Consider the following 18,797-nt stretch of genomic DNA (forward strand, 5'->3'; position numbering starts at 1 on the left):
TCCCTGATTGAGCCTAACTTCTTTTCTAATGATACGAGGCATAAGTAGTCACTTGCTCTACTCCATTATGGAAAGTTTTCAGACTGCCTGACTACCACTTGTTTTTTCCTTCCTGAATCCATACTTTTACCTTAATAGATTGTCTAGCATGTGTAGAAGATTGTTTATCTCCACACAGAATTCCACTTTTTGCAAAATATTTATATATTAATATTTTTTAAATTCCTTTTAAATTGGATTACATTTTATCATAGGACCATACCAAGTAAATTCTCACTGATGTTGCACTGCCCATGTATAGAAAATCAGAGAGGTGGAGAGAATTAGGGCAAGTAATTTATTTGCAGGGGAGTGGTGTCAAGTTTGCAAATATATTATAGGTAGGCACTGGATGTTTGAAAATAGGAGAATAATTAAGAAGAACTCATGTCATTTACTAATTCTATAATTTGGAATATTCTGGATTGTTTTTAAATATAATCTTTTTTGTGGAAAACAAGAAGGTAAGTAATTATATCTCTGCTATACACTGTTTCACAAAATTAAACGTATAAAAATATACTGGGAAATGCAACAGCAAATAAAATGCTAATAATACTAATATTAATAGTAATAGACGGACTTCCCTGGTGGCGCAGTGGTTAAGAGTCCGTCTGCCAATGCAGGGGACATGGCTTCGAGCCCTGGTCCGGGAAGATCCCGCATGTCGCACAGCAACTAAGCCCGTGCGCCACAACTACTGAGCCTGCACTCTAGAGCCCACGAGCCACAACTACTGAAGCCCGCACATCACAACTACTGAAGCCCGCGCACCACAACAAAGAGTAGCCCCCGCTCGCTGCAACTAGAGAGAGCCCGTGCGCAGCAATGAACCCAATGCAGCCAAAAATAAATAAATAAATAAATATATTTATAAAAAATAAAATGTAATAGAATATAATAATATTAATAAAAACAGAAATGCTTTTTCATTATATTAGGTATAGAACAATAAATCTACTGCACATTTAGAATCCTCATATTATTATATTTCTTTGTTCCTTTCAATTAACTAATACATACAAAGTTAGGAAACTATATTTGTATAATATATTTACATCAACAGTTGTTCTGTAAGAGTATTACTGTTTTTATCAATTTTAAGATTATAAGGGACACACATGATTAATTCTGATATAGATATGTATCAAATTGAGGTGTAATTCAAACAAACTTGGATTATCAGATACCCATGAAAAAGATCTGATTACCAAAAAAAAGAATTCTACACGATACAAACAAAAAATTAATATTTATTGCTCAGAATATTCTTTTAAATTGTAAGTTATAAAAATAATGTTTTTATAGTATAACTACCTAAATTAAAGAGATTGCAGGTTATTTAATCAACAAAATTAATACTGGTATCCACTATAAATTCTAACACTATTTTAAAAAAACTCTGCAACTAACCAATGCTTCTACAGATACTGATTTAAAATGACAGTGGCAAATTTTGATCTAAAGCTTAAAAAATACTAGATTGACTTGCTCAATCTTTTTTTTTTTTTAATTTATTTATTTATTTATTTTTAGCTGTGTTGGGTCGTGCGAGGGCTTTCCCTAGCTGCAGCGAGTGGCGGGCCACTCTTCATCGCGGTGCGCGGGCCTCTCACTATCGCGGCCTCTCTTGTTGCAGAGCACAGGCTCCAGACGCGCAGGCTCAGTAATTGTGGCTCACGGGCTTAGTTGCTCTGCGGCATGTGGGATCTTCCCAGACCAGGGCTCGAACCCGTGTCCCCTGCATTGGCAGGCAGATTCTCAACCACTGCGCCACCAGGGAAGCCTGACTTGCTCAATCTTAATAAATGAAACTGATTTGAAAATCTCTGTTTGAAAGGAGGATGTCAATTAAGGAATACAGATCCATATGTTTGCTTGAATCTTTAAACAAAAGATTAAGTAATATTACTGTTACCTCTCTCCGTCGAGAAGCCCAACATGTTTGCTTGATCTTCCACACCACAGCGGCCACCAGTAGTAAGGATAAAAAACAACTAGAAAATAAAACACAAATAATTTTTGCTTAAAACACTTGCAATGTGTCATGAAATGATAAAAGAATATGTAGAGGATTTAAAAATATATAGAAATAATCACTTTGCCTTGGTAAATATTCAAGCAAAACAGACAAATTAGAAGTTTGTAAAACATTCTCAAGTAAAAGCAAAGTACACAGGTAGAAAAATTACTTATATTCTTTAATATATATTATAGTCTATCTTTCAGATTTTCTCCGTCAGAAGGAATGTAACTTTATAATTCTGTTGGTTTTATACAGCAATAAATTTTTTTAGAATTGCTATTGAGTCGTAAAATCTGGCAATTTCATAAATTTAAATATCACACATTTATTCATTTTACCTTTATTAGCAACTATCTTATATCTGAGAATATTCCTGTAGTTCTCAACTGAAGGTGATTTAGCCCTCCCCCCCATCCCCCCACTGGGACATTTGACTGTGTCTAGATGCCTGTCTGATTATCACACTGGGAGAGAAGTGCAACTTGCATCTAGTGAGTGTAGCCAGCGACGCTGCTAAACATCCTGCAACGCACAGGACTGGTCCCAATGACAAAGAATTATTCTGTCCAAAATGTCAGTTCTACAGAAGCTGAGAATCCCTTGTATATGCTAATGTTTAAATTAAGAAATAATTCAATTACAACGTATATACATGTGGTCAATATGTATTAGGTACCATTGCAATAGACTATGTAGCAGAGGATACTTTTTTAGCAGTAACTTGAGACTGACAAATCTCAAAATAACAGATTTATGTGAATCTGGTTAACCAATCCCAACCATGCATTACTGTTTCTTTTCCCTTCCTTTGCTCTGTGGTCAAAGATTATGCTATGAAAAGACCCAGAAATGAGCAGGACAGTGCCACTATAAATTCACTGGTCACTGACCACTACCGAAAACCTGGTCTTCACCCTTAACTGATAATCCTTGTACTCATCAACTGATTCACTCATAAGCAGTGTAAATGTTGACACTTTCTACTCTTGTCAAATCCTTAATATATTTTTTCTCCTTGCCTCACTTAAAGAAATCTTAGAATATCTTTCAATGATGCTGACAATGACATTGATAATTCTAGCACCCATCCACTGAGTGCTGAACACATTCCAGATACTGTGCTAGATACATCACACTGACTGGGTTTAGTTTTATAAGAACATTTCCAGATAGGATATATTATTCTTATTTTAGAAAAGAAGAATCCAATGCTCAGAGAAGTTCAAAGTAAATTGCTTATAGTCACACAGGGAGTTGAAGTGGTAGAGCCAAAATTCAAAACGAGCCACGTAAGCCTCAGACTCTTTCCTTCCCATCTGTTGGGAACTCTGAACTCTGAGCTTGCACACTATGTCATAACAGTTGTTTTCCATATGCCCCAGTATCAACCACTGAGGTACCTTTCTGCTTTTTACATAATTATCTTTCCCTCTAGTATTGATAAACTCATTCTATTTCACCTAAATTTAAATTTTCAGAAGTTCTCAAGTCCCACATCTCTTAAAAAATAAAAAAACAATAACCCTATTTTATTAACCCTGTAGCTTCCTCTAGTTTGTTGAGCAAGTGGTCCATGTAGCCACTTCCATGTCAATTTCCTCATAACCTAGTCTTATTTAACGTCTTATAATTTGGTATCTAATTTGTATACTAATAAAAATGTTAATATTAATAATTAATGTTTATATACTATGCAATATTTTAGTGGGTACTTCCTCATCATGACTTTCTAAAAATTAAATAAACTAGTCTTTTCTCTATCAACTGTCTTTTACTTCTCAATTGACAATACCAACCGTCCATCCTTTAAAACCCGTCTGAACACTTTATTTTCTTGGCTTCCTGCATCCTTCTTGACACACTAGGGAGTCAATGAGAGTAGAATGCATTCCCAACTCTTTGTTTTAAATTATGGACATTCCTGAAAATTCATTCACAAGACCATGCTATTACCTATTCTTGCTCTCAGAAAAAGAGCTCAGTTATTCTCATAGCTTCAACTATGACCTCATTTGGAATCATTTCCAAATATAAGTCATTTAACCTGCCAAAATGAGAGCATCTTATCATTAGAAGATATCGATGACATTATTTAGTTCAGACTCCCTCCCAGGAAAGAAATTCCCAGCACAACTCTGATAGTGATCCGGTCCCTAATTAAACACACGTAGTAGCTTCTGCTGGCTCATAAGTTGGTGCATTTTATTTTTAGCTAGCTCAAACTATGAAAATTTTCTGTTAAGCTGTCTTTCTAACTTTTATTAATCAGTGCTGCTTCTGCCTCTGGGTTACACTGAATCAGCCATTTCCTTCTTCTATATTCTAACACTTCTTTATATATTTGAAGACTCTTACATGATTCCTTCTAGTCCACTGGTTCTCAATCAGGAGAGTTTTGCCCTCCAGGGACATTTGGCAGTGGCTGGAGACATTTTTGGTTGTCACCACTTGGTGGACATCAAGTGGGATGCTGGTAAATATGGTACAATATAGAGGTCAGTCCTCCTCCCCACAACAAAGATTCTCCCAGCCAACCTGCCAATAGTGCCAAAACCCTGTTCTAGTCTGAATTACTGCCATAGCAGTTACACTTCCCTTGTTATATCCAGGTTAACAATGCAACTGTTGAAATATAGTAGTGAGAATTGATACTTTATATATAGTCCAAGGATCCATTTATCTGAATTTAAGTCTTACCATAATACCTTAAGAATTTTAACAAGAGAGATAAATATCACCTCAAATCTACCATGTCCAAACTGTACTCCTGAGTAACATTCATAATAAAAGTAACTAACATCTATTGAGTAATATGTACCAAGCACTGTGTTACATGTTTTACATGCATTAATTCTTTCATTACCACAATCACACATGATATACTGTGTATTCTGTTATGTACTCATTTAAAAGATGAGAGTTGAGGTCATGGAGAGTTTACGTAAATTGCCTAAGTTACAAAAGTCTTAAATTGCAAGTTCTCCCCTTCCTGTTGACTTCTTGTCTCACCATTACTTTCCAGGTAAAATGTAAAAACACATTCAATTTTATCATCCCTTATATTCAGTCAGACATCATATCCTGTCAACTGTTTCTCTCACAGTGTCTGCAGTAGTAGACAAAGTACACATACCAAAATTCATTTACATTTAATAATTAAACGTAACCTAAATACCAAAAAGTATTTTTATTTGACAATTTGTAATTCACAATATCCTCCCCCCATAATAGTTACGTGATCAAGATTCAGTTTAGGACAGTGAAGACTTGCTGAATTTCTCCACAGGGAACTTAAATTCTTTCTGATCTAAATTTCATAACATAAGTGAAGAGTGTCACTTTTATAATGATAGAGGAAGCCAGTATAAACTTTTTCAGTTTTCACGATTTTACCTCCTTGAGAAGAGGAGATATACACATTAGGGGTTTGTATGCTCTCTATGTTAATTCATATTAGGCTAGTAATAAAAAGTAAAGAGCGATCATGCTGATGAAAAATTGGTAAAATCAATAAATAGTTTAAGAAAATATTCTTCTAATAATATACTATTATAGGAATAGATATGGGATTATACCAGCAGAGACACCGAGAGTTTAAACTAAAGGGTACAGAGAAAACAAGATGTAATGAAAGAAGGTTTTCAGGCTTCTTGGATTCTATGGGATGGGAACATAGAGCTATTCAGTTGGAAGCAGGCTTTATCCTTTAAGAAAAGGGAAGAATGACCCAGAAGGGTATCAGAGACCTTTAGGGCTCCCACTCCCACCACAGGCCCAGGAGGCAAGGATGGATCCTCCTCAGTTTCAAAGGGTGGAGCCTCTTGGCTTTTAGAGGACCAGGATACCCCTGCCAAGAGCCTTGGCGCCAAGGCTGCAGCACAGTGCTGCAGCATCAGGGCCACCTTGCCAAGCTAATGTGGCAGGGCCGCACCACAGAGCTATGGGGTGACACTGCCACCTCAGGGGACCTGGAGGTAGGGCACTGAGCCAAGGAGGGTTATTCTCAAATCTTTAAGTTCTGATGGGATTAGCCTTCCTTGGGACCCATCACCCCTTTCTTCCTTTACTTTTCTTCCTTTTGAAATGGGAATATCTATTCTATGCCTATACCACTGTGGTATTTTGGAATCACATAATTTGCCTGGTTTCACAGGCTCACAACTAGAGAGGAATTTTGCCTCGGGTTAACTTGACCCCAAATCTCACCCATATCTGATTTAGATGATATTCAGATGAGACTTTAGACTTTAGTGTCGATTCTGGAATGAATTAAGCCTTTTGGGATTGCTGGGATGGAATAAATGTACTTTGCATGCAATAAGGACATGATTTAGGGGGCTAGAGGCAGAATGCTACGAATGTTCCTCCAAAAGTTGTACGTTGAAGCCCTAAACCCCAATGTGATTATACTTAGAGAGAGCAACTTTTGGATGTAACTAAAGTTAAATGAGAAGAAATGGTCATCTATAGGCCAAGAAGAAAGCTCTCACCAGAAGCCAACCATGCTGGCACTCAGATCTTAGACTTCCCAGTCTCCAAAACTGTGAGATTATAAACTTTCTGTTGTTAAAGTCACTCAGTCTGTGTTAGTTGTTTATGGAAGCCTGAGCAGACTAAGACACTCCCCAAAGTCAAAAGGAAGAATAACTTCCAGGTTTGTTCTGGTCAGGGCCCTGGCTACATTTCTTTCTGTTTTCTGACCCATACACTCTGTTGTGCATCAGCTTTATTCTCAGGCTTGTTTTTCTCTTAGATACAAAAACGAATGCTGCAGTTCCAGACTTCTATCACATACCATTATACATGCCCACTCTTCGCCAATCACTTGGCGAATTGAAGGGTATGCACTTACTGGATTTAGCCCACCCATGAAGCTGGTGAGGGATAAATTCCTCCCAAACTGAAACCTCACTGCATAGCCACATGGAAGGAGTTAAATGAAGGCTGGGAAAGAATCCATAAAATCTACTTCTGATATCATTTATGTAAAATTCATAGAAAAACACCTAAACGAACCCCCCCAAAACCGGTAACAGATTTACAAATCTAAAGAGCACATTTGATAACTCTTCAATCCTTTCTTGAAGTATTTTACAGAAAACAGAGTGCTCTAAAGCCTCCTTGGCAAAGTATTAAAAAGGCAAGCAACATATAGTAAGGAAGACCTTCCTGGTTAACTACTCCTGTTACAAATCATGTACCTGGACAAAACCTTAATCTCACAAACTTGCACCAAAAACTATAAAGGTCAATGTATACAGTGTTCTTTTCTACACTCAACTTTTATTTAAAGCATACCTTTTGAAACCATGTAGTCAGGATAAAAGTTTCAATTACAAAATTCCCCTAATATTTTTAAAGTAGTAAATGCTCTTCCTAAAAAGCTTTCCTAAAGCACTAATGCATAACACACATACAGAAATCATAAGTATACAGCTCAATGAATTATCGCAAAGAAAATATACCCATGTAACCACCACCCCAGTAAAGAAATAGTACTTTGCCCATCCCCTCTTCATCAGAGGTCACTAGCATAATGATTTTTAACACCATAGTGTGTTTCCGCCTATCTCTGAACTTTATACAAATGGAATCCTAAAATATTCATTCTTTTGTTTCTAGCTTCTTTTGTTCAAAACTATGTTAGTGAATGCCATCCATATTGTTCTTTTAGGATTAGTTTGTTCTTTTCATTGCCCCATATTCTATTATTTTTAGGTATTTGGGTTATTCCAAGGTTTTGGTTATTTAAAACACACTGTTATAAATATGTTTAACATGACCTTTGATGGAATGGAATTGTTGGATCACAGAGTATGGGTAAGCTCAACTTTAGAATACAGTCAAATTGTTTTCAAAGTTGTTGCACCAACTTCTAGACCACCAGAAGTGTCTAGAGTTCCACATCCACTCCAACATTTGATATCACCTATCTTGTTCTTTTTAGTCACTATAATGGGTGAATAGTAAATAGTATTATATTGTGGTTTTAATTTGCATTCCCTGATAAAAATTAAATGGAGCACATTTTTATATTTTGTTAGCCACTTATCCTTTTTTGTAAAGTGCTTATTCAAGTCTCTTGCCATTTTGGGGGCGGGGAGTTGAGTTTTAAGACTGCTTTTTACTGATTTATATGAGTTATATATTGTGACTATAAGGCCTTTATCTTTTATATAGGTTGTGAATATTTTATACTACTGCATGGCTTGACTTTTCACAATGTTAATGACATCTTCTGACGACAAAAAATTGTTAGTTTTACTGTAGTCTAATTTTATTGAAGTGCTTTGTGTGTCTGTTTAAGAAATTTTCCCAGTTCTAAAGATGTGAAGAAGAATTCCCATATTACCTTCTAGATGATACTTCATGTTTTTCCTTTTCTCCTGGTATTGATTTTTATGATTAGTATGAGGTAGGAGTCAAATGTTACTTTTCTCCATATGGATGGTTAACAGATCCATCACCCGATAAAGTTTTTCTTAAAGCTATAAATAAATATTGACAGACAGTCCTTGACTTGCTAACCAAGCTGAAGAATGGTGACTTCCATCACAGCCCTTTCTGCTGTATCAAATTTACAGAGGGACTGAGGTCTTATTTGTATCTTATAGAAAATGTCGATATTCTCTATAGAGATATTTTACTTTAGACATCTGTAGGCTGTGCTTACAATCTACCCAAAGCTTTTTCAGTGTTATTTGAGTCTGCCATGTGGGTTCAGTCTGGGGCCTGGGCAGAGTTCTAACCATTAGCCACTTCTCAAATTCTTTGGTATGCTAATTAGGATAAGAACCTCACATGGAAGATCCCAGGAGTTCAACTTTATGGGATGGCTTTTCTCTCTCTGTTATTTCCCAGACTTTTTCTGGTTCTCTGGGCTTCACTTTTCCACCCTCTGGCCAGAAACTACCCGCTTCTGTGATTGTGCCACATTCTGCATTGGGAGGACAGAGAAGAGGGAAAAGCAATGGATTTGTATTGACCCTCTTGTACCCATAGTTCCGCCTTATGTAGAAGATTCCCAACCCTTGGAGATTTGGCTCTAGCAGCTTCCTGGCCATTTTTGCTGCAGCCAATGTTCCTGCTTCAAGACTGTCTGGAATTGGGGGTGAGTAAATATTTTAAAAGAGAGGAAAAATTGGGGGGTGGATCTCCCCTACTCTCTGAGCTTTAAGGGCTTCCTTTTCCACAGCACAAGTCAGAACTAGAGTATTTTTCCAAGATGTTTTCTTCATTGAGGCTCAAGGCAGGGGATACTGGAGGAAAAAACGGTTAACTTCCAAATATTTCAGGGTGCTCTGAATTCTGGTGTTCTTCCCTGATCTGCCTGATGATACTTACTTTTCACAATTACCAAATAGCTGCCCATGCATATATCATCCAGGTTTTATAGTTGAGACCCATGGGACATAAAGAGAGATGTATGTTTATGTAGTGTTTCCTGGAACTGGAAGCCTGACGGTGAATGGATTTTTGACAGAGCTGCAAAGGCATTTCAAAAGAGAAAGACCAGTCTTTTCCAAAGGCTGTAAAAACTGGATATCCATATGCAAAATAATGAACCTTGACCTACACCTCAATCATAAACAATAACTAAAATGGATCACAGACTCATAAACAAAAGATATCTGAAATGGATCATAGACTTAAATGTACAATGTAAAAGTATAAAACTCTTAGAAGGAAATCTACGTGACCTTGAATAAGCAAAGAGTTCTTATATGACACCAAAAGCATAACTTACAAAAGAAAAAAAAATACATTGGATTCTATCAAAATTAAAACATTTTTTTCTCCACAAAAGACACTGTTAAAAGAATAAAAATACAAGTCAAAGACTGGGAGAAAATTATATCAAATCACACTTCTGGCAGAAGATTTACATCCAGATATATAAAGAATATTCAAACCCAAGAATAAGAAAACAAACAATAAAAAATAGGCAAAAAATTTGCAAAGACACTTAACCAAAGAAGATAAAAGTATGGCTAATAAGCACATGAAAAGATATTCAATGTCATTAATCATTAGAGGAATGCAGATTAAAATCATGATAAGATACCACCACACACCTATTTGAACGGCTATAATAAAAAATACTAACAAGACCAAGCACTGAGGATGTGGAACAGCTGAAACCCTCATACTTTGCTGGTGGCAAGGCAAAATGATACAGTCACTCTGAAAAATAGTGGCAGTTATTATAAAGATAAACATACATTTGCTATATGATTCAGCAATCCCACTTCCAGATATTTATCCTAAAGTGAAAACTTATGTCTGCACAAAACCTATACAAGTATGTATCTTGTCCACGGCAGCATTATTCATAGCTGCTGAAAAGTATAACAATTAATATCTATCAAAGGGTGGATGGATAAACAAACTGGAGTATATTCATACAATGGAATACCACTTAACAACAAAAATGAAATGGACTATTGATGGAAAAAACCAACTTGGATAAATCTCAAATGCAGCATGCTAAGGGAAAGAAACCAGTCTCCGGAGGTTACATACTGTAAGAGTCCACGTATATGACATTCTGGGAAAGGCAAAACTATAGAGACAGGGTGCCAATCAGTGGCTGCCAGGGCTTATGGCTGAAGAAAAAGCCTCATTGTAAAGGAAGCCCTATGAAAGATTCTTTGAGATTCTGGAACTGGTCTATATCCTGATAGAGCTGATGATTACAAGAAACTATACAGAGGAGCTTCAAGATGGCTGAAGAGTAAGACACAGAGGTCACCTTCCTCCCCACAAATACATCAGAAATACATCTACATGTGGAACAACTCCTACAGAACACCTACTGAAGGCTGGCAGAAGACCTCAGACCTCCCAAAAGGCAAAAAACTCCCCACGTACCTGGGTAGGGCAAAAGAAAAAAGAAATAACAGAGACAGAGAATAGGGACAGGACCTGCACCAGTGGGAGGGAGCCGTGAAGGAGGAAAGGTCTCCACACACTAGGAAGCCCCTTCGCGGGCGGAGACTGCGGGTGGCAGAGGGGGGAAGCTTCGGAGCCAAGGAGGAGAGCTCAGCCACAGGGGTGTGGAGGGCAAAGCGGAGAGATTCCCGCACTTCCCGCACGGAGGCTCGGCGCCGACCAGCACTCACCAGCCCGAGAGGCTTGTCTGCTCCCCCGCCGGGGTGGGCGGGGCTGGGAGCTGAGGCTCAGGCTTCGGTCGGATCGCAGGGAGAGGACTGGGGTTGGCGGCGTGAAGACGGCCTGAAGGGGTTAGTGCGCCACAGCTAGCCAGGAGGGAGTCCGGGAAAAGGTCTGCAGCTGCCGAAGAGGCAAGAGACTTTTTCTTGCCTCTTTGTTTCCAGGTGCGCGAGGAGAGGGGATGCAGAGCGCCGCTTAAAGGAGCCCCACAGACGGGCGTGAGCCGCGGTTATCAGCGCGGACCCCAGAGACGGGCAGGAGACGCTAAGGCTGCTGCTGCCACCACCAAGAAGCCTGTGTGCGAGCACAGGTCACTCTCCACACCGCCCCTCCCGGGAACCTGTGCAGCCCTCCACTGCCAGGGTCCCGTGATCCAGGGACAACTTCCCCGGGAGAACGCACGGTGCGCCTCAGGCTGCTGCAACGTCACGCAGGCCGCTGCCGCCACAGGCTCGCCCCGCCTCCTCCGTACCCCTCCCTCCCCGTGGCCTGAGTGAGCCAGAGCCCCCGAAGCAGCTGCTCCTTTAACCCCGTCCTGTCTGGGCGGGGAACGGACGCCCTCAGGCGACCTACATGCCGAGGCGGGTCCAAATCCAAAGCTGAACACCGGGAGCTGTGCGAACAAAGAAGAGAAAGGGAAATCTCTCCCAGCAGCCTCAGGAGCAGCGGATTAAATCTCCACAATCAACTTGATGTGCCTGCATGTGTGGAATACCTGAATAGACAAGGAATCATCCCAAATTGAGGAGGTGGACTTTGGGAGCAACAATATATATATATATTTTTTCCCTTTTTCTCTTTTTGTCAGTGTGTATGTGTATGCTTCTGTGTGTGATTTTGTCTGTCTAGCTTTGCTTTTACCATTTGTCCTAGGGTTCTGTCTGTCCTTTTTTTTTTTATTACTTAAAAATTTTTTTCTTAATAATTTTTTATTTTTTATTTTAATGACTTTATTTTATTTTACTTTATTTTATTTTATTTTATCTTCTTCTTTCTTTCTTTTTTTTCTCCCTTTTATTCTGAGCCGTGTGGAGGACAGGCTTTTGGTGCTCCAGCCAGGCATCAGTGCTGTGCCTCTGAGGTGGGAGAGCCAAGTTCAGGACACTGGTCCACAAGAGACCTCCCAGCTCCACGTAACATCAAACAGTGAAAATCTCCCAGAGATCTCCATCTCAACGCCAAGACCCAGCTCCACTCAACGACCAGCAAGCTACAGTGCAGGACACCCTATGGCAAACAATTGGCAAGACAGGAACACAACCCCACCCATTAGCAGAGAGGCTGCCTAATATCATAATAAGGTCACAGACACCCCAAAACACACCAACAGACGTGGACCTGCCCACCAGAAAGACAAGATCCAGCCTCATCCACCACAACACAGGCACTAGTCCCCTCCACCAGGAAGCCTACACAACCCACTGAACCAACCTTAGCCACTGGGGACAGACACCAAAAACAATGGAAACTACAAACCTGCAGCCTGCGTAAAGCAGACCCCAAACACAGTAAGTTAAGCAAAATGAGAAGACAGAGAAACACACAGCAGATGAAGGAGCAAGGCAAAAGCCCACCAGACCTAACAAATGAAGGGAAATAGGCAGTCTACCTGAAAAATAATTAAGAATAATGATAGTAAAGATGATCCAAAATCTTGGAAATAGAATGGAGAAAATACAAAAAACGTTTAACAAGGACCTAGAAGAACTAAAGAGCAAACAAACAAAGGTGAACAAAACAATAAATGAAATTTAAAACTCCATAGAAGGGATCAATAGCAGAATAACTGAGGCAGAAGAACGGATAAGTGACCTGGAAGATAAAATAGTGGAAATAACTACTGCAGAGCAGAATAAAGAAAAAAGAATGAAAAGAATTGAGGACAGTCTCAGAGACCTCTGGGACAACATTAAACGTACCAACATTCGAATTATAGGGGTCCCAGAAGAAGAAGAGAAAAAGAAAGGGACTGAGAAAATATTTGAAGAGATTATAGTTGAAAACTTCCCTAATATGGGAAAGGAAATAGTTAATCAAGTCCAGGAAGCACAGAGAGTCCCATACAGGATAAATCCAAGGAGAAACACGCCAACACACATATTAATCAAACTATCAAAAATTAAATACAAAGAAAAAATATTAAAAGCAGCAAGGGAAAAACAACAAGTAACACATAAGGGAATCCCCATAAGGTTAACAATTGATCTTTCAGCAGAAACTGCAAGCCAGAAGGGAGTGGCAGGACATATTTAAAGTGATGAAAAGAAGAACCTACAACCAAGATTACTCTACCCAGCAAGGATCTCATTCAGATTTGATGGAGAAATTAAAAGCTTTACAGACAAGCAAAAGCTAAGAGAATTCAGCACTACCAAACCAGATTTAAAACAAATGCTAAAGGAACTTCTCTAGAAGTTTCCTTCTCTAGGAAACACAAGAGAAGGAAAAGACCTACAATAATAAACCCAAAACAATTAAGAAAATGGTAACAGGAACATACATATTGATAATTACCTTAAATGTAAATGGATTAAATGCTCTAACCAAAAGACATAGACTGGCTGAATGGATACAAAAACAAGACCCGTATATATGCTGTCTACAAGAGACCCACTTCAGACCTAGGGACACATACAGACTGAAAGTGAGGGGATGGAAAAAGATATTCCATGCAAATGGAAATCAAAAGAAAGCTGGAGTAGCAATTCTCATATCAGACAAAATGGACTTTAAAACAAAGACTATTACAAGAGACAAAGAAGGACACTACATAATGATCAAGGGATCAATCCAAGAAGAAGATATAACAATTGTAAATATTTATGCACCCAACATAGGAGCACCTCAATACATAAGGCAAATACTAACAGCCATAAAAGGGGAAATCGACAGTAACACAATCATAGTAGGGGACTTTAACACCCCACTTTCACCAATGGACAGATCATCCAAAATGAAAATAAATAAGGAAACACAAGCTTTAAATGATACATTAAACAAGATGGACTTAATTGATATTTATAGGACATTCCATCCAAAAACAACAGAATACACTTTCTTCTCAAGTGCTCATGGAACATTCTCCAGGATAGATCATATCTTGGGTCACAGATCAAGCCTTGGTAAATTTAAGAAATTTGAAATTGTACCAAGTATCTTTTCCGACCACAATGCTATGAGACTAGATATCAATTACAGGAAAAAATCTGTAAGAAATAGAAACACATGGAGGCTATACAACACACTACTTAATAACCCAGAGATCACTGAAGAAATCTAAGAGGAAATCAAAAAGTACCTAGAAACAAATGACAATGAAAACACAACAACACAAAACCTATGGGATGCAGCAACAGCAGTTGTAAGAGGGAAGTTTATAGCTATACAAGCCTACCTTAAGAAACATCTCAAATAAACAACCTAACCTTACACCTAAAGCAATTAGAGAAAGAAGAACAAAAAAACCCCAAAGTTAGCAGAAGGAAAGAAATCATAAAGATCAGATCAGAAATAAATGAAATAAATGACGGAAATGATAGCAAAGATCAATAAAACTAAAAGCTGGTTCTTTGAGAAGATAAACAAAATTGATACACCATTAGACAGACTTATCAAGAAAAAAAGGGAGAAGACTGAAATCAATAGGATTAGAAATGAAAAAGGGGAAGTAACAACTGACACTGCAGAAATACAAAGGATCATGAGAGACTACTACAAGCAACTATATGCCAATAAAATGGACAACCTGGAAGAAATGGGCAAACTCTTAGAAATGCACAACCTTCCGAGACTGAACAAGGAAGAAATAGAAAATATGAACAGACCAATCACAAGCACTGAAATTGAAACTGTGATTAAAAATCTTCCAACAAACAAAAGCCCAGGACCAGATGGCTTCACAGGTGAATTCTATCAAACATTTAGAGAAGAGCTAACACCTATCCTTCTCAAACTCCTCCAAAATATAGCAGACGGAGGAACACTCCCAAACTCATTCTAAGAGGCCACCATCACTCTGATACCAAAACCAGACAAAGATGTCACAAAGAAAGAAAACTACAGGCCAATATCACTGATGAACATAGATGCAAAAATCCTCAACAAAATACTAGCAAACAGAATCCAACAGCACATTAAAAGGATCATACACCATGATCAAGTGGGGTTTATCCCAGGAATGCAAGGATTCTTCAATATTCGCAAATCAATCAATGTGATACACCATATTAACAAACTGAAGGAGAAAAACCATATGATCATCTCAATAGATGCAGAGAAAGTTTTCGACAAAATTCAACACCCATTTATGATAAAAACCCTCCAGAAAGTAGGCATAGAGGGAACTTACCTCAATATAATAAAGGCCATATATGACAAACCCACAGCCAACATCGTCCTCAATGGTGAAAAACTGAAACCGTTTCCACTAAGATCAGGAACAAGAAAAGGTTGCCCACTCTCACCACCATTATTCAACATAGTTTTGGAAGTTTTAGCCACAGCAATCAGAGAAGAAAAAGAAATAAAAGAAATCCAAATTGGAAAAGAAGAAGTAAAGCTGTCACTGTTTGCAGATGACATGATACTATACATAGAGAATCCTAAAGATACCATCAGAAAACTACTAGAGCTAATCAATGAATTTGGTAAAGTAGCAGGATACAAAATTAATGCACAGAAATCTCTTGCATTCCTATACACTAATGATGAAAAAATCTGAAAGTGAAATTAAGAAAACACTCCCATTTACCACTGCAACAAAAAGAATAAAATATCTAGGAATAAACCTACCTAAGGAGACAAAAGACCTGTATGCAGAAAATTATAAGACACTGATGAAAGAAATTAAAGATGATACAAGTAGATGGAGAGATATACCATGTTCTTAGATTGGAAGAATCAACATTGTGAAAATGATTCTACTACCCAAAGCAATCTACAGATTCAATGCAATCCCTATCAAACTACCACTGGCATTTTTCACAGAACTAGAACAAAATATTTCACAATTTGTACGGAAACACAAAAGACCCTGAATAGTCAAAGCAATCTTGAGAAAGAAACACGGAGCTGGAGGAATCAGGCTCCCTGGCTTCAGACTATATTACAAAGCTACAGTAATCAAGACAGTATGGTACTGGCACAAAAACAGAAATATAGATCAATGGAACAGGATAGAAAGCCCAGAGATAAACCCACGCACATATGGTCACCTTATCTTTGATAAAGGAGGCAAGAATATACAGTGGAGAAAAGACAGCCTTTTCAATAAGTGGTGCTGGGGAAACTGGACAGCTACATGTAAAAGAATGAAATTAGAACACTCCCTAACACCATACACAAAAATAAACTCAAAATGGATTAAAGACCTAAATGTAAGGCCAGATACCATCAAACTCTTAGAGGAAAACATAGGCAGAACACTCTATGACATAAATCACAGCAAGATCCTTTTTGACCCACCTCCTAGAGAAATGGAAATAAAAAGAAAAATAAACAAATGGGACCTAATGAAACTTAAAACCTTTTGCACAGCAAAGGAAAACATAAACAAGACGAAAAGACAACCCTCAGAATGGGAGAAAATATTTGCAAATGAAGCAACTGACAAAGGATTAATCTCCAAAACATACAAGCAACTCATGCAGCTCAATATCAAAATAACAAACAACCCAATCCTAAAATAGGCAGAAAACCTAAATAGACATTTCTCCAAAGAAGATATACAGATTGCCAACAAACACATGAAAGAATGCTCAACATCATTAATCATTAGAGAAATGCAAATCAAAACTACAATGAGATATCACCTCACACCAGTCAGAATGGCCATCATCAGAAAATCTACAAACAATAAATGCTGGAGAGGGTGTGGAGAAAAGGGAACCCTCTTGCACTATTGGTGGGAATGTAAATTGATACAGCCACTATGGAGAACAGTATGGAGGTTCCTTAAAAAACTAGAAATAGAACTACCATATGACCCAGCAACCCAACTACTGGGCATATACCCTGAGAAAAGCATAATTCAAAAAGAGTCATGTACCAAAATGTTCATTGCAGCTCTATTTACAATAGCCAGGACATGGAAGCAACCTAAGTGTCCATCAACAGAGGAATGGATAAAGAAGATGTGGTACATATATACAATGGAATATTACTTAGCCATAAAAAGAATGAAATAATGCCATTTGCAGCAACATGGATGGACCTAGAGATTATCACACTAAGTGAAGTAAATCAGAGAAAGACAAATATCATATGATATCATTTATATGTGGAATCTAAAAAAAGGTACAAATGAACTAATTTACAAAGCATAAAGAGTCACAGATGTAGAAACCAAACTTACGGTTACTGGGGAGGAAGGGGGAGAGGGATAAACTAGGAGGTTGGGATTGACATATACACATTACTATATATAAAATAGATAACTAATAAGGACCTATTGTATAGCACAGGGAACTCTATTCAATACTCTGTAATGACCTATATGGGAAAAGAATCTAAAAAAGAGTGGATATACGTATATGTATAACTGATTTACTTTGCTGTACAGCAGAAACTAACCCAGCATTATAAATCAACTATACTCCAATAAAAATTAAAAAAAAAAGAAACTATACATATTTTAGAATTCATATGGCTGTGTCCCCCCAAATGGAATTTTACTGCACATAAATTTTAAAACACTTTACAAAGGAATGAAAGAGAAAACAAAACCAAACAAGAAATAAACCAAATACCTCCGAAGAAAAAGCGACTGCAATATAATAAATTTGTGGAGAATAATATGAGAGGAGGCAGATAATTAGGCCTGGTTTCAGAGGAACTTGTAAGTCTAGTCTGAATTATATTATAAATGTGAAAGGAAGCTTTTAAACAATGGATTCTCATAACTCAATTTATGTTAAAAAATCACTTTGGTTGTTTTGAATACAATAGATTGATAGGCAGAAGGAAGAATCAGGGTTCATGTAGCGCATCAAGGAAAGAGAAACATATTTAGTTAATTCCCAGGTATTGAAGTTAGGTTAATAGTGGTAACCTTAACTGAGCTAGAGAATACTGGAAAAAAGAGCTGTTTGCCAAGATAGCAAGTTTAATTTAGGACATGTTGATTTTGAAGTATTAGGCAATATTTTAGTGAAAGAACTAAGTTTCAGTCTACAGTGTTCCAAACCTCAGCACTGAAAATTAGACATGGAGCACTGGTTTAGCTAAGTTGCAATAAACTTTGGGCAATTACTATTTTACTCGAGCTATATTTGATATTTTGGTTTAAAAGAAGAGTTGGGATCTAAATATCTGTTTTCTTCTACAGCAAAGCCAGGGAGAGAATTCCTGAAGAAACCTCCAGTATAATAAGATGTAATTTATGGTTTCTACTTAGAGAAATCTGTATCTTAAGGCCTCATTTCTATTAACATATTCATTATCATAATCTCACTTTTGAAAAGGAGGACTTCTATTTTTCATTCTTCCCAGAGTTCTTCGTTCTTGTACCATTTAAAAAAAAAATTTTATACCACATACTCCTTCTGGGATATGCCACTTTGAT

General features: G+C 37.7%; 1 protein-coding gene across 6 annotated transcripts in view; it reads right to left on the reverse strand.

Moving 5' to 3' along the window:
* The window catches only part of ATRNL1 (attractin like 1), a 721,245-nt gene that overhangs the window by 403,293 nt on the left and 299,155 nt on the right, over window positions 1-18,797 (reverse strand). For all 6 annotated transcript variants that reach the window (XR_009497890.1, XR_009497891.1, XM_059899416.1 and 3 more), the window contains one exon: window positions 1,958-2,036. Coding sequence is in view for 4 of the 6 variants with exons in the window: in XM_059899416.1 (XP_059755399.1) it covers window positions 1,958-2,036 (79 nt within the window). In the remaining 2 variants the exon portion in view is untranslated. The remainder of the gene's footprint in view (window positions 1-1,957; window positions 2,037-18,797) is intronic.

The sequence above is a fragment of the Balaenoptera ricei genome, chromosome 16 (assembly GCF_028023285.1).
Source record: "Balaenoptera ricei isolate mBalRic1 chromosome 16, mBalRic1.hap2, whole genome shotgun sequence".
NCBI lineage: Eukaryota > Metazoa > Chordata > Mammalia > Artiodactyla > Balaenopteridae > Balaenoptera > Balaenoptera ricei.